The sequence below is a fragment of the Dipteris shenzhenensis genome, chromosome 23 (genome assembly GCF_047967505.1).
Source record: "Dipteris shenzhenensis isolate YYH24624 ecotype China chromosome 23, Dip_SZ_1.0, whole genome shotgun sequence".
NCBI classification, from domain to species: domain Eukaryota; kingdom Viridiplantae; phylum Streptophyta; class Polypodiopsida; order Gleicheniales; family Dipteridaceae; genus Dipteris; species Dipteris shenzhenensis.
Window position 1 is genome coordinate 12,524,108 of NC_141618.1, and position 16,524 is coordinate 12,540,631.

Below are 16,524 nucleotides of genomic sequence, written 5' to 3' on the forward strand. Positions count from 1 at the left end.
TGGTCCGGGCATGGAATACTGGTTTCCAAGCAATAGTTATACAACTCTGGTTGTTGCACTAGATGACCGTGTGTTCCTTTTGATAAAACCCAATCTGACCAAGTAACCTCCTCAACCACACTACCTCGCAATCAGCACCACAAGCAGCCCGATACTCTATCTTAGTGGACAACTTACAAGGCAACAATTGGTTGCTTCTTGCTGCTCCAGAAATTGCTTCCGAGCCAAGGGTATATCCCTATCCTGAAGTAGATCTCTTCATGTCTGGATCTCCTTCCCAAACAGTCTCACTCCTACCCCGGAGCCTGACTCTATCTTTCAATCCCCCTATAGTGTCATGACAGAGTCTAAAATGATTCATACCCTGCAAATACTGCAAGATCCTTAATTATGTGTCCCAATGAGTCTTCAAAGGTGTCTGCATGAATGATCTTAAAACCCCCACTAGAAAACACAAGTCCAACATGAAGTTCAGCAACCATATCAATGAACCGACAAGCTTTCAATACAAGCACTTTCTACTCTTTTCACAATACTTAGTGATGTATTTAAATTATCCACTATTGCCATTGAGGCATCAAGCTACTTACAAGGATCATGTTTAGTAAGTTTGGTATTTGGGTCCATTGAAGATGAAATAGGCTCATAGTTCTCCATCCCAAGGGCCTCAACAACTATGAACATACCGCTGCTGAGAAACAAAGAACACCCTCTAAAACTACCAAATCTCCAATCCCAAAGAGAAATGAAGTAAGCCTAAATCCGTCATCTCAAACTCCTCTGACAAGGCAACCTTCATCATGGCTATGTGCTCCACATGACTGCCAGTCAGTATGAGATCATCCACATAGAGGATAATCAAAGTGACCATACCTCATTTCCGAAAGAGATACAAGTTTGGATCTGCAACTGATATCCAAAAACACTTCCTTTGAAAGAAGGCATCAATCTTCTAATTCAATCTTCTGGTTCCAAGACCAAGTAGCCTATTTAAGACCATACAAAGCCTTCTGCAACCTGTAAACCATACCTTTTGATCTCAAAACCACAAAGCCTAGAGGCTACTAAACGTACATCTCCTACAAGTCATCATTCAAGAATACAGATTTGCAAGGATGCAGACATCACTAACCAATTATTTCAACGGCCTCTAACCAACTCCCGAGTCCCATTACATCTTAGTGACACATGCCCGGTACAGTTGTCGCCCTTTGTTGCAGAAGCTTTGAGCTACTGTTGCATTGCGATTTGCAGCTTTGGTGACATCCGTTCATACAAACGTCATTGTACATGCACGTGTTGTTCGTTTAACAATGGCGTTCACCATCTAGGCATTGACTTCCCACTCCCACATACTTCTGTCCGTACAAGCTTTTTGAACGGCAATCCATACGACCTATTTGAAACTTGTACACTTGTATATCTGTACGGATTTTGCGACAGATTTCATATGTACAGATTCAACAACTGACTTTCACTGCAAATTCGTCTGTAGAGCTTGAACTACGACATTGTTGCCGTATAGTCACCGTATAATTTTTGCCATACAAATTGCCATTTAAACGTTGTACTCACAACTTCACTTCAGTTTTGCATTGGTGCCTATCCGACTTGGTAAAATTTTAGGCATCTTCTATACATTGCCAAAAATTGCAGTAACATTGCACATTTGCAGACAAATTGGCGTGTACCAAAGTGGTTGCTGAATACACTTTGTGATTTCAGAGTGGCAAAGTATTCTTCTGAGTGGACCTTGGAGGATGGGACCTCGAAGATCGCACAGAGTTCGTGACAAAGCCCAATCAAAGGATCTTGTATTGGTGAACCATGTGTTGATGTCTCGAAAGATTTAAATGACCAATTATTTGATCATGATTAAATGTTCTCAATATATTTAATTGTGTTCAAAGAGAAATATTTATTGGTCAAAGAATTGACTTCAGTCAAAGAACCTAACTTCGGTTAGGAAGACTTGGGTTAATTAACCAAGATGTGCCAACTTCGGTTGGAGAGACTCGGCATTAATTAAAGTGCTTTGATGAATAATCAAGCTTTTAATTATTTATCGAGAGGGGTTAATCTCGGTTAACCTAAGAATTTGTTTATATGTTTTATGCACATGTGAGTTGATCCTGAAAAAGAGGTCCTTTGAGTTGTATTCTAGAATAGGCTAGAATAGTGACATGTGGCATGTTGCCAAGAAAGGGAGCTAGTCTCCTTGTAAATTCTAGTCTATTCATATTTTTACATAGTTTTTGTACTGAGATTTCTGTAACCTTTTACAGAGAAATAAATATAAGCCCTAAAGGGGGATCCAGGAGAGCAAGTTGCCCTTGGATCTAATGTTGTGTCTGAGAGAGAGAGAGAGAGAGAGAGAGAGAGAGAGAGAAAGAGTTTTGTTACATCATGAGTTTTGTTTCAATTGGTATCAGAGCCTCGAAACACTGCTTTCCTTGGCAGCAGTAGGGAAAATAGATGCATTCTGAGTGCTTTTTGCAACAGCCAGGAAAGGGGCAACATAGTTGTTGATGCTTTAGCAACCTTGTGGGTTTATGCTTTGAGTTGACCGCCCGGCACTGCCATAGGTGTGAATGCAATACACCTCTAGTTGAGGTATTTTCTCTTTAAAAAGCAAAGGCTGAGTGCATCAGTTGCATACACAGTGTGTGTGAGAGCTTGTAGATCTTAGACAAGTTATAGAAAGATGTCTCAATCACCTATCTAGTGGGATTCACAAAATAGGGATGCACATCCAAGACAAAGAATTGTGCAGCAAACTCAGCAAGAGTTTGAGTAGATGGTACGCATTCGTATGCAGGGGATGAAAGAACTCAGAAGGGATCCAAGAGCTCAGCATTTGTTTCGAGCAAAAACTATGCCTAGTGCAACTTATGATGTGCCAATGCTAGGCACACTCTCGTGCATAGCCCAAGAGAGAGGGATCTCATAGGGAACGGTCTCATAGCAAGAAGAGATCGAGGCATCATCACCGATCTCCAAGCTCTTCACCGTCTACTTTAAGCGCAACTTCTATATCTTCTTCTTCATCAGATAAACCATCCAAGAAAGAAAGGAAACACAAGAGGTCTAGGAAGAGCAAGTCTTCCAAGACCAAGGAATTCAAAGATGGAGGTAAATCTGTCAAGTTTATTACCTTTAATGGTCAATATGGTCATACAAAGAAGGCAATGCAGTTCATTAGGCAGTTTGATGCTGCATTTGGTACAGAAAACTTTTCAAAATCCTCCAAGTTGAGAATGGTCAGCTTGCACTTGACAGGGACAGCTAGTGCATGGTGGAGTGCACAGACCACACATGGGTGGGCCCCAAAGAGGTGGAAGAGCTTCAAGAAAGCCTTCTACAACCAGTTCATGCCTAAACAGCTCAAAGATCATGTCCTTCATGGTTGGGACAATTTACATATGGATGCAGGAGATACAGTGGAGGTGTACAATCAAAAGTTTTGGGATGCTTATTTGCAGGTTGCACCTTTCAAAAAGATCTCCAAAAGAACCCAACTGAGAAAGTACAGGACAAGTCTCAATTCAAAAATTCAGGCAGTGGTGAATACTCAGAGGTTGAAGAGCATTCAAGACATTATGCATTCGGCTTCAGTAGCCAGTCTCATGCATATGCAAGATCCAGCCACAGTGCCATCCTTGCAAGCAGGAGGTACTGAAAGAAAGAAACCTGATTTTTCAAAATCAGAAAAGAAAGAGTATCCCAAGGTTGAGAAGAAATGGTTTCAGCCTCAAAAGCCAAGGGGTACTCAATTTTCAAAGACATAAAGGCAAATCCCAATTCACTCCTGAATAGATAGCTGAATTCCGTAGAGATGGGAAATGCTTTAAATGTGGGAAAGAGGGGCATATGGCTGCCTAGTGCCCTAAGAAGCCTTCGGGTTATAAGGAGCAAAAAAAGCCACAAGCATTAGGGATTAGCCCTGAGATTAGGGATTAAAATTGAAGAGCTAGGCAGAGCTCTTTGTTCCATGTGAGTTCAGTGCAAGTCACTTCTTTGATTGGAAAGCTTCGTGTCCATGTACAGAGTTATATAGATCAGGAGGACTTCTTAATTTCTCCTCTCAAAGCAGCATGATGTTGTATTTGGTACACCGTGGTTCCATCGAAAAGAAGTAAAGATAGAATACTCTAAGAGGGTGCTGAGTTTTACCCATAGAGGGAAAAACCAGCATTTAGTTGCCAGGAATAAATAGGAAACTATTCCCATTGTATCTGATGTTACATGTGGTAAAGCAATAAAGTTTGCAATTTCTGCGTACATGGTTTTTGTAAAAGAAAAAGAAAATGATATGCATGCTGAAATGAATGATGCAGACAATGATAAATTTCAGTTTCTTGTGAACTTTAAAGATTGTTTTTCATATGCTTTGCCACGGGGATTACTCCCAAAGAGACCAAAAGATCATCAGATAGAGTTATTGCCTGGCAGTGACCCACCAAATAGACCACCTTACAGAGTCTGCGACTCAGAGAGAGGAGATTATGGCTCAGGTGCAGGACTTGCTGTCCAAAGGGTTGATTCAGCCCAGCTCATCTCCTTTTTGCTCACCGGTACTTTTAGTACAAAAGGAAGATGGTTCTTTTCGAATGTGTGGTGATTACCGCGCATTAAATAAGATGACCATCAAGAATAGATTTCCGATACCACGTATAGACGATGTGCTTGACTAGCTCAAAGGAGCAATAGTTTTCAGCAGGATAGATTTGAAGAGTGGTTATCATCAAGTCAGAATACAACCACAAGATGTGCATAAGACAGCTTTTCGCACTACATTTGGGTTGTATGAATACGATGCCTTTTGGGTTAACCAATGCTCCAGCCACATTCAATAGAATGATGGATCGCATCTTCGGAAAGTACAAGCACTTCACAGGTACTTTCTTTGATGATATCTTAGTCTTCTCAAAGACAGAAGAAGAGCACAGAAAACATCTTGCTTTGGAGTTTCAAAAGACTTCGAAATCATCAACTTTTTGCCAACAGCAAGAAAAGTGAATTCTTTTTGGAAGAGATCCATTATCTGGTGCACATAATATCCAAGAATGGGATATAGATGGATCTTGCAAAGATCCGAGCCATCCAAGAATGGCCAGAGATGAAAACTATGCATGAAGTCCGTAGCTTTTTGAGACTCTACTCCTATTACAGGAGATTCAACATTTTGCTCATATTGCAGCTCCACCACATGATCTTATCAAGAAAACTGCAGCCTTCACATGGGGAATGTCACAGAAGAAAGCATTCAATACACTCAAGAAGTTGGCTACAGAGCCTATTCTTGTAGTCTCGGATCTCTATCAACCTTTTGATGTTGATTGCAATGCTTGTGGAGAGTGTGTTGGGGCTGCATTACATCAGAATGGACATGTAGTAGCATACGAAAGCCGAAGATTGCGTGATGCTGAGAGATACTTGGGAATCTACGAAAAAGAATTGTTGGCTGTAGTTCATGCTGTGAATACATGCAAGCATTATCTTTTGGGTGCAGATTTTACTGTCAGAACTGATCACCAAAGTCACAGATATTTCTTATCACAAACTAAGCTCTCTGAAAAGCATATGAAATGGGCAAACATGCTGTCAATGTATCATTTTCAGATTGTCCATACTCCGGGAGCAAGAAATAGAGTGGTTGATGCTTTGTCCCGAAGACCTCAGGTACATAATGTGACAATTGCACATCACAAGGATCTTGAGGAAATGAGGGAGCAATATGCCAATGATGTTGATTCTGGTGAAATATTTCAGCAAATACAAGAGGGACAGTCATTCAGTCAATATTCAATGAAAGATGGGTACTTGATGAAAGATGACTATTTATGCATCACCCAAGAGATGAGGCAAAAGATTTTTGATGAATGCCATACACCTCCATATGCAGGACACCGAGGGATTGCAGCCACAACAACCCAAGCTATTGAGAGGTATTTTTATTGGCCGGGTATGCACAAGGACATACATCAGTTTGACACAGAATGCCTTACTTGTCAGAAAGTCAAGTATGACAGATATAAGACACTTGGTTTATTGATGCCTCTTTCCGTGCCTCAAGCACCATGGTAAAGTATTGCAATAGATTTTATCTTTGACTTGCCACGATCAAAGTCTGGAAATGATGGAATATGGACTATTATTGATAGATTCAGTAAGCAAGCCCATTTTATTCAAGTGCGCAAAACTATAAAGGCTGATCACATGGCCAAGCTCTTTTTGGCACAGATTTTCAAGCATCATGGTATGCCTAAATCCATTGTCAGTGATCGAGACCCCAGGATGACTAGTTTATTCTGGAGAGCTTTATTTGATAATATGGGGACAAAACTGAAATTTTCCTCTTCTTTTCATCCCCAAACAGATGGTCAAAGTGAAGTGGCAAATTCGACAATTTTGGATATGCTGAAATGCTACGTGGCTGAGCATAAATCAGACTGGGAAAAGTATCTCCCACTAGTGGAGTTTGCTTATAATAATACAGTTCATGACTCCACTGGAAAAGCTTGAGATCATTTATGGGAAGGTGGTTCTTCCACCCATACTCAGGACCAAAGATGAGATATTTGCAGCTGATAAGTATGTAAGAGACCTTGAAATAACTTTCAGCCAGGTTCGGACAGCAATTGAAAGATCTCAGGAAAAGCACAAGAAGGCTGCAGATAAGCACATAAGGCAGATGGATCTCAAAGAAGGAGACTGGGTACTCCTAAAGTTTGAGAAAGCAAGGCTCAGGAAGCTCAAGGGTAAAGAAAAAGTTTATGTTAAGCTCTCTCCCAGGTATTATGGACCTTTTTAGGTTACAAAAGAGATAAATGAGGTGGCTTTCACATTGGACTTACCAGAGCATTGGAAAATTCACAATGCTTTCCATATAAGTCTTCTCAAGAAATTCCAGGGACCCAAGCCTTTAGAACTAATAATGGAAAATCCACCAGAGGTGGAAGAGCTGGAGAAAATCCTTCAGCTAGAACAGATTGTGTATCATATGGTACACAAAGGGTCTCATGGCAAGGAATTTTACAGATTTCTTGTAAAATTCAAAACTATTCGGCATTGAATGCCAAGTGGATGGATGAGGATATGCTATCAGATCATCCACAACTCTTGGGTATTTACAAAGAGGCTTTTCAGTTGAGGTCAACTGAATAGAAGCCGAGGCGATGTCACCAAGATGTAAATACTCCAAAGAAAAAGATTTAAATGACCAACTATTTGATCATGATTAAATGTTCTCGATATATTTAATTGTGTTCAAACAGAAATATTTATTGGTCAAAGAATTGACTTCGGTCAAAGAACCTAACTTCGGATAGGAAGACTTGGTTTGATTAACCAAGATGTGCCAACTTCGGTTGGAGAGACTCGGCATTAATTAAAGTGCTTTGATGAATAATCAAGCTTTTAATTATTCGAGAGGGATTAGTCTCGGTTAACCCAAGAATCTGTTTATATGTTTTATGCACATGTGATTAGAGGGGGACGCCCCAAGTGACTAGGATTAGTAAGGGTTTATTTTATTTATTTGCATGCAAAGACTAACCATTAATGGGTGCCTAGTCGAAATGCATTTAGAAAATGTTTCAGGTACCAAAGACGGGTTTAAAATATCCTGAGATCGAGGAGCCTAGTAAAGAAACGAAAAATGGTCCATGTGACCCCGAAAAAGAGGCCCTTTGAGGCTTGTATTCTAGAAATTGGCTAGAATAGTGACATGTGGCATGTTGCCAAGAAAGTCTTAGGGGGACGCTTTATTAGAAATTGTCCCTCTAGATCGGGTCGTAAGAGGACTAAAGAAGCTAAGGAATATTTTAGAATCAGAAAAGGTAGGGAAAGTAACTACCGAGGAACCAAAGGAGATACGATACCTCCCTCAGCAAAGAAAGGGGTAGAGAATGAACAAGGAAAGGCAGTTTTGTCTAAGAACTCTTTCAAGGTGCTGAGAGATGAGGCCTTAGATGACTCAAGCTCGGATGAAGAGGTTGAGGAAATAGTCCCAAATACTCAAAATTTCGAGGAACTACTTCTTCAAGTAGATAGAGCCAATGTAGAAAATGAGGGCTCTCCTTTCACTATGGTCAAAGGTAAAAGAACAGTTCAGATAGAGAGGAAAAGTCAGCAAACTAAAGTGGCAGGCTCAAAGCCAAGCTTAAAGGACACCACTAACTTGGAAACGAGAAAGAAGAGAAGAATGCCAAGGGGCTTTGCATTTTCTCCAATTCAAAGCCCGATTCAACTAAAGAAAAGCAGGAATAAAAACACATAGTAATCATGCAACATCATAGAGGTTATGTTTGGTCTCTGGGAGGATGAAGCTCTTGGTGTCCTGTGTGGATATGGTCTAGAGTATGTTGATGAAGAGGGGCAGGACATTTGTTTTCTTGAGATTGACTTTAATAAAGCATATGACAAAATGGAGTGGGATTTCATTCAATTTACACTAGAGAATATGGGGGTAGGACCGAACGATAGATTCAATTCATACTAGAGAATATGGGGGTAGGATCAAATTATAGAAAATTTGTTAAGTGTTCTTTTTGTAGGCAAGGGCAAAGATTGAAATCAATGGGAAAACTTCTACCCTTTTCCAATGGCAAAGGTCAATCAGACAAGGGTGTCCTCTTTCTCCTCTATTATTAGCTATTGCAGCATATGCATTAGGATGGCTTATCCAAGATGGTGTAGACAAAGGAGAGAGGAGCACTTTTGACCAACAAATGAAGCAACAAAGGCAAAATATCCTCCATTGCAAGACATATAAGGAAAGAAAAAGACATATTTTGACACACCACATCCTCACTAGGGAGAAAATGTTTTTTTACCTTCATTGATGTACAAGAAACGTTCTTAATTACTTCACTTGAAGGAGGTATAGTTCAAAGTTTCATTGCAATGGAAAAAGCTCAAATAGGAAGAAAGATAACGTCACTCAAAAGTAACAATGAGATGGAATGCTTCTCAATTTGAAGACTTCTTCAAGGATTTGAAGCCCCAAGAAGCAAGGATCTGAAGCCCCTAGAAAGATAACATCTCTCAAAAGTAACAATGAGAGGGAATGTCTCACTTTGAAGTTCTCTCAAGGATCTGAAGTCCTCCTCATGGATTTGAAGTCCCCCTCAAGGATCTGAAGTCTGCTTAAGGATTTCGATTAAGGGAGTTTGTCATCTTCAACAAAATTCAGTCACCAAAAGGAATTGAAGCCCCTCTAGAGGATTTGAAACCATATTCAAGCATTTGATGCCTTGGACAGATTTATAGAAGTGCAATATAATTTGCAGATAATTATGAATCTACCAAATTCTTGGTTTGTAGCACACAATGGGAACTTTAACATATTTACTTTAGTTGCAACGTTTTTTTGTTCAGTGTTTGTAGTAGCAAAGCAATAGCAACAGCTATACATGCGATCAATTGGTCAAAGGCACATGCAGTGAAAGGAACAACATTTGGAGAGGCTACGGATTGGAATTCGAGCCTGCGGTGACACATCTCCAAGAAATTGGCTTGACACCATACCCCATATCCTAACAGTCACAAAGACAAGACAGGATAATTTGGCTCCTTTATTGCAATGGAGACGCGGGAAGGGAATTAATTACCACAGATAGATGGGTTTATTAAATATTCAATATGGAATTAAAAAATATATATACGAACAAAAGAAACAAGGTCATGGTCTTCATAATGCAATAGGGCCACTGTTTTCCCAAAATTTGGTTTGAACCACATGCCAAACTAAACAAGGGGACAATGTGTGGTAGACTTATCTCATCACTCGTTTTAAATCAGGTCATAATATATACAATTTTAAAGGGGGGGGGAAAGGGGGGATGCTCGAATCCCATCATACGCTCATTAGCTTTGATCTCAAAGGTCTTAAAGGAGATCCAAAAAATCAAGAAGGATGAGAATATACTCTTTCAGATTTGACTTTATGAAAGATGGGCAGTCCAAAATGGAGACCTCAGCATCCAGTGCAACTATTCTAGGGCTGAGCGTGGCCAAATGCACTGTGAAACTGAGCACCTTTGCTGACTGCTCATTGGGGAGATTGCAATCGGTAACTAGACAACTGTCGAGCAAATACTCTCCAAACTTCCACCATCAAGGAGAAGAGTGACCTTATGTCCTCCTAATTCCTAGATTGGTTCACCTGGAGATTCTCCCTTCTATTGAGCTTCCATCTGAAGCTGTAGAACTCTGATGGAAAGGAGGGTGTGATGAGGTGACAACAATGCCAAATGTGTGACCCCGCTCATGGCAGTAATAACAGAGACGCTCTTTGTCATTTCTCTGCTTCTTCTTTGCGTTGAGGAAACTGTCACAGTTACTATCAATTGCTACCTTGCTATCAATACTACTGTCAGTCTTTGAGCCCCTGTGGCCTGAGGTGTCCTGAGTCTCCTTGCTGAGGCACCTTTGTGGCCGTGCCATGGCCCTTGCTCATTATCAAGGGCTCTCATACAATGTAGTCCTTTGGCCAAATATTCGAACAAACCACTGAATATATCCAAACTTTATGAAGATCAACTGGCAGAGCTATTCACCAAGGCACTGCCACGGTCAAAGTTTAAAACGTTCAGAGAAATTACAGACATGAGACTTCTGACTGTCAACTGAAAAGGGATGTTAGAATTTTCTATGGTCTCGTTTTGTAATGCTTTTTTTTTTGGCAGGGGGCGGGGCAGGGGGGGAGCATTGAAATGAACTTCCATTTAAGTATGACAAAAACAGCCAAGAGCAAAGACTCAAGGCAGAAGTACATCATGCATTTATAAAAATTTGGTAAAGGACCACTCAAAATATCTGAGCATATGCAAATCCTGAGAGAAACCAGAATTGTGGCTGAAAGTGCCACACCATGCTAGTAAGCATTTGAAGGATGGAGAGTACCAAAGAGCAGGGTATGCTAACCCTAAATGTATAATGTATGTTTATACTGCTTCGTAATAGGTTGTACATTGTAGATCAATCCTCCTTGTGTCATCTCTCTCTCCCTTGCTACTAAATTTTTGCATATGCCAAAACAAGAAACTTAATACGCACCATACAATGCCTTCTACCAACTCCCATGCCAATCATTGCTTACCTATCTAGCTAGCCTCATCAAAGTAAAGCTTTATTTTGTCAATGCACTCTCTACATATTTCCTAGTGTAAAGAGCAAAGATAGGAGTATAAATAGTTTCATAATATTTCTCAGACTAGTCTTGGTGGCCATAGTTTTTTAAAAGATAACCAGCATTAGGATCCAATGAAATAAAATTTGCCTAAGTGAGAGGTAAGAGAGTAGCAGGTTCTTTCCTATATCCACAACCATGATTTTAGAGGATGCACCACACAAAACCAAAGCACTCATGCTCACAAAACCAAAGCCCTCATGCTTCTCGACAAATAGGAACATGTTAGAAAGGGGCCTTGAGAGATATTTTGGAGCAATCATATTTCTCGCCAGTGGATCATGGTGGCCTTTGATCAGTTCATGGCTTGCTGTCATAAGTTAGACACCTAACACGCGCAAGGAATGAGAACTTACAAATTTAAGGCATTTTGAAATGTATTGACAGAAACAAAAGATTTTAACCTTTAGAGACCATATTGATTTATTTTTAGGGTAGAGAGGATGATGATCTTGCAAAGATAATTATATGAGGGGTAAAATAAGGATAACAAAACCTAGATCAGTTATGGGTGTACGGAGCAAGGATTGAGTCACAAAATTTTTTTAAAATACAACGCTCTCAACTCTATTGCATTCTTGTAACTTGACATAGAGGGACACCATCATCTTGTAATTGGATAATGACATACTCTACACCATTGTAATAGAGGGCCTTTACGTGCAAAAAATTATAGAACTTGTATGGCTTGCTGCATCACTTAATCCAGTTACCTAACTCAAGGCATCAATCTAAGCTATTCTCATTAGTGCTAAAGCCCTGTGCAATGAATGATAAAAATAAAGTATATTATCTTGAAATACAGCAACTGCTCAATGCAAATTCTGCAAGAGCAAGTATCAGTAATAGTATGTACTTGTCTCTATTGAAATCTCAACAATTAACCTTTTAGCATGAGCTAGCCATGGCAGAAAACAAATACAATGAGATATACCTGTTGCTCCATTAAGGAAGTCCTTCCATCCAGAGCATAAGTTTGTACCCACAAATGTCCTGCAAGTTTAATTTGATCTAAACATTACGACATGAAAGTAATTTACTTTCAAAATAGTCACACAATATGTACAAGGATAAATTTTTCAGAAGTCCTTTAGTTTTATTATTGAAAAAACATCATCTCTTAAGCCAAGCATTATTGCCCTTACCCTACTAAATCATACAACATTAGCATCGCTTTGGTTATGGGAGACTCACTCCCTCCAAGAGGTGTAGTGGGCTCAGGCGAGTGTTTGGCCCTCTAGAGTAGGGCACTTGGAGAGGATTACAGAAGTACCTCATACACCACACGCATTGGTCGAAAGACAGTTAACTGAATACCTTAGTAAAGGCCAAATTCAACCAAGTAACCGTCTTCAGTTCGAAGTGGCCACCTAGATCTCTAAAGATAGCAACATTGGAAAGAGCAGCAGGTGCCCTAGGAGGTCATTTCCAGATTTTGGTCATGACTGTGGACTAGCCTCTATCCACATGGAAGATTACATATTTCTTCTGAATGGTGATCCACGAGGAATTACTCATTGGCCCATGGATGAAGTCGATGAGAGTGGATGTTACGAGAAAGTATTTCTCAACAGACAAAGACCTCAAGATGATTTTGCATTGCTTGTGGAGCTGCCTCACAACACAGAATCTCACAGGGGGGCCTTAGAATCGTGGCTAGGACGCGAAGGATGCAGTGGGACTTCACTTGGGACATGGTACCGTGGCTAACAGAGGGGAGTCATGCCTCATGGTTTCACCAGCCTATAAGATCCATGGACAGAGGGTCTTCCGCATTGAGTAGCAGATGCAACTCCTCCTTCCCACCAGCAACCCGTATCATCACCAAAGACAGTATTTGGGAGACACCGTCCAACACCATTGCTAAACACCTATGTTGCTGGTTGTAGTTTGGTAATGAGAGGCCAACAGGTCCCCCCAACAGCCACCCTCGTTGCCATTTTGCAAGATATCATCTATACCTTGCACACCTTTTGGAAGTGAGGAGGACGACCATTGAGAAGCGGGCATGTTTCTGCAAGGCTTGAAATTTCCTTCTTAGTTGAGACACTCGTAGTCTCACGTAGCTCTCCTGATTCAGAGACGCTAACTTACTACCATCATTAAGCCTCATCGACTGCTTGTCCTGCATCAATTGGTACTATTTTATTATTTACAATCTTGTCTGCTGAAATTCCAACATCTGCATTTTGGCACTTGCAACTTCAACACTTCAAACATTAGTAAAAAAAGAGGATCGAAAATGGATCAGAAACATACTTGTAATCGGTCAGACCAAGGCAAAGACAAATGCAATTCGGACCACTCTCAACTTCTGCAGGGCATGGAATGTGGTAACCTCCATACTGCAAAATCACCAAATGTTACCCTGTTATTGGATCCCTCCATAATTGTTCTGGACTGTACACAGGGAGGTCCAGTCCACATTCCAAGTACTTGTGATATCCAAAACAAAAGGATAGTGTAAAAGAGTACTCTGAATTTTGAAGCATTGAACAAGGATGGGTTTGCCAGCTTGCGTTCCTCCCAAATCTGCAAATAGCATGTTCCCATGGTGCTAAATTGAAATCCACTCAATGATAAAACGATTTTATAAGAAGCAGCTAACCTTATCAATGGCTTCTTCAAGGACTGGATCAGGATGAGGTACTCTGTCATATAGTGAGCCAAAATCAACTCTCAGCTGCAAGACAAGAACATGCAAATAATAAGAATTTTCTAGTTGATCTTTAGGTTTCCCTGCCTTCAATCATATATTATAAAGATAACTCGAAGAATAGATGAATACTTTCACACATGAAATTTTCAACAAAAGGCAGACTGAACACTTCCTCTCAAATGGTACTGCATAATTAAAACTTATGTTGTCCTTTTACACGATTCAACAAAATGCAACTCTGATACTCCCTCACTCCTTGAATACTTGCATTATTCAAACTTGAGTTGTCTTCTTAGGCAGTGAGAGTAGCTTCTTTTCCTATTTTTGGGATCAATAAATAATTGCAGCTCAATATTTTCTCTTGATTAAATATTTGCATTATTCGAACTAAATCTTGTCTTTTAAGTGTTTAAACGCTTTTTTCTGATTTGAAACCAACGAAATCCTCCTACATGCAATTTTATCAAGCGTCAAACTGGTGTTTGCAACAATGCTTAAGGATTGATACGCTAACTACCGTTATTGCTCCTTTTTTACTCTGGTCAGACAGGCTATTAGAAATGTCACTGCCCCACCTACGAGGCTCATATGAGGAGGACATGGGGGGTGTCATTAGGGTTAGACAAAAGGGCGGAGGAGGCCCTCATTGGGCAGTTTTTGGACTGTCAAAATGGATGGGACACCTTTCCAGAGGACTAAGTCGTTGTGGCACTGTTTAAGTCTGTAAACAGACTTCAGTATGTGGCACATGCATGTGAGAGTGCGTGCATGAGAGAGAGAGAGAGAGAGACTCTCTATCGTTAAAGGCCGTCCAGAAATAGCCAAGTTGGAGCCATGTCAAAAATAATAATATTAACTTGACCCTCTGACATGCCTATAGTACATAGAGGGGCATTCTGAGGACTAATAAAGGGTCACAAGAAGAGCGTTTCGTTGTAGCAGAAGCTAATACTCACGCTCACACCACTCTACGCACGACATTTTTGGCATTTCTACTAGGGGAGCTTCGAGTCTGCAAACGACATACAATAGCATGGTCTATACCTCATATGTGAGGCAGTTCTGCTCGGGAAACAACCAGAGCGAGCAGTACAATATGCAGCTTCTTCACTTTAAGCGATTTGGCCACAGTGTTGCAAAAAGTGTTGGATATTAGGAAGTAACCTAGGTTCTATATTAATGAATTAAGTTGAGTCCTTATAGCGAGAAATGGAACAGGCCACATTGCACTCTAGAAAAGAGGGTTCTTCAGTGCTTTGAACTTGTAAGAATAAAATTCGGTCGTTGGAATCTAAAAACTACGTGGAACCTTTGTATTTGGAGTTGTGCATTCATTTTTGGAAGATAATACTTCGTAACGCTTTTGATGCTTGTGCAGAAACGTGTATGGAAAGCTATGCGTTTTCGTAGCTTTCAGTATTCCAGCATCCACTTCGTTCCAACAAATTGTTCATAATTCGTCTTCCTTTAGCTTTTTCTGGATCATCGAATGCAAAGTGCTCATATACAACCCGAACTTAAGTTCTCAAATGCAAGTCGCAGAACAGTTTTACATTAGAAGGACCGCCTGATTGGAAAGGTTTGCACCGTGGTAAGTGTCCACAATGAATTGCAGCCTATTGTTTATATCTCGACTCAAATTTCCAGAGCTCAATAGTTCATACGGGATGGAGCGACGCATTCCCCTACAACGCGAGCAGTAAAAACAGACTAGTACACAATCGTAGCTCTATAGACATAGCTGGGTTGTGCAGAGGAAAGGCGGGGGACACCTGAGAACGAGAGAGCGCAGAAGGACAACAAAGCAACAGGTGATATGCGACATGGGAAACGCCTGTGCTGCTCCCCATCAGTCATCCAAGAATCGTGGACATATCAGCAGAGATGTTTTAGGGTGTTTACAACACACTTATATGGTGCATTGATTGCATGTGGCCGTGGACTGGTTGTGCATTAGTCTGTAAACTCCTTAATTAAAACAGAGAAATCCTTGATAGCTTTCGCTTAGTTATACAAGACCCCTGCCCCATTACATTTAACGCACCTGCCCACCACATGCCCAAGATTCTTCATTGGTGTGTAAGAGGGCTTTCCCGTGATGGCAAATATGCCAGTATTTGCTGGAATTTGCTCCATCTCGTGTTTTTGAGCTTACAGCTATGGGCATTGGAGGTGCTCCGGTGGAGATCTTTCTCTCCACCCGGGCATTACGGGGCTAAACCCCTCTTTTTTCTAAAATTGCCCTCTCTTCTCTCTCTCTCTCTCTCTCTCTCTCTCTCTCTCTCTCTCTCACTCTCTCGCTGGCTGTTACACCACCTGCATCTGACAATGGCTGGCAGCTCCAAGCAGAAATGCTACGCAAGGACAGACTCCGAGTAATGCTAGAATATAAGAGCCCCTACCAGCCTTCTCATACACGGGAATGCTCTGTAAGCACCCCTACCTGCCAAGAGCCATATTATTCAATTTTGGACGGGCAGGGCTTTGGTGTGTAAACACCATTATTCCTGGGAGTAGTTGAAATTGAAAAGGAGTTTGGACTTTCCAAGAGCTTCTACTTTATGGTTGGAGGGAAAGTGCTCCAAGAGCCCTTTCTCAGGAGGAAAGTAACGGGAATGCGGTGAGCAGTCAAAAGGCCACGCGCCGCTTTTCCGACGGCTTCCCGATCGAG

At 40.8% G+C, this 16,524-nt stretch overlaps 1 protein-coding gene across 1 annotated transcript in view; it reads right to left on the reverse strand.

Annotated features, from left to right (window-relative positions):
• NUDT9 (nudix hydrolase homolog 9) overlaps window positions 1-15,785 on the reverse strand; it is a 40,557-nt gene extending 24,772 nt beyond the window's left edge. The window contains exons 1-5 of the mRNA XM_087394472.1: window positions 15,626-15,785; window positions 13,803-13,877; window positions 13,670-13,726; window positions 13,454-13,539; window positions 12,129-12,187 (exon numbers count right to left, since the gene is read on the reverse strand). Of these exons, the coding sequence (XP_087250598.1) occupies window positions 12,129-12,187; window positions 13,454-13,539; window positions 13,670-13,726; window positions 13,803-13,877; window positions 15,626-15,703 (355 nt within the window). The 5' untranslated portion in view covers window positions 15,704-15,785. The remainder of the gene's footprint in view (window positions 1-12,128; window positions 12,188-13,453; window positions 13,540-13,669; window positions 13,727-13,802; window positions 13,878-15,625) is intronic.
• Between the last annotated feature and the right edge of the window lie 739 nt (window positions 15,786-16,524).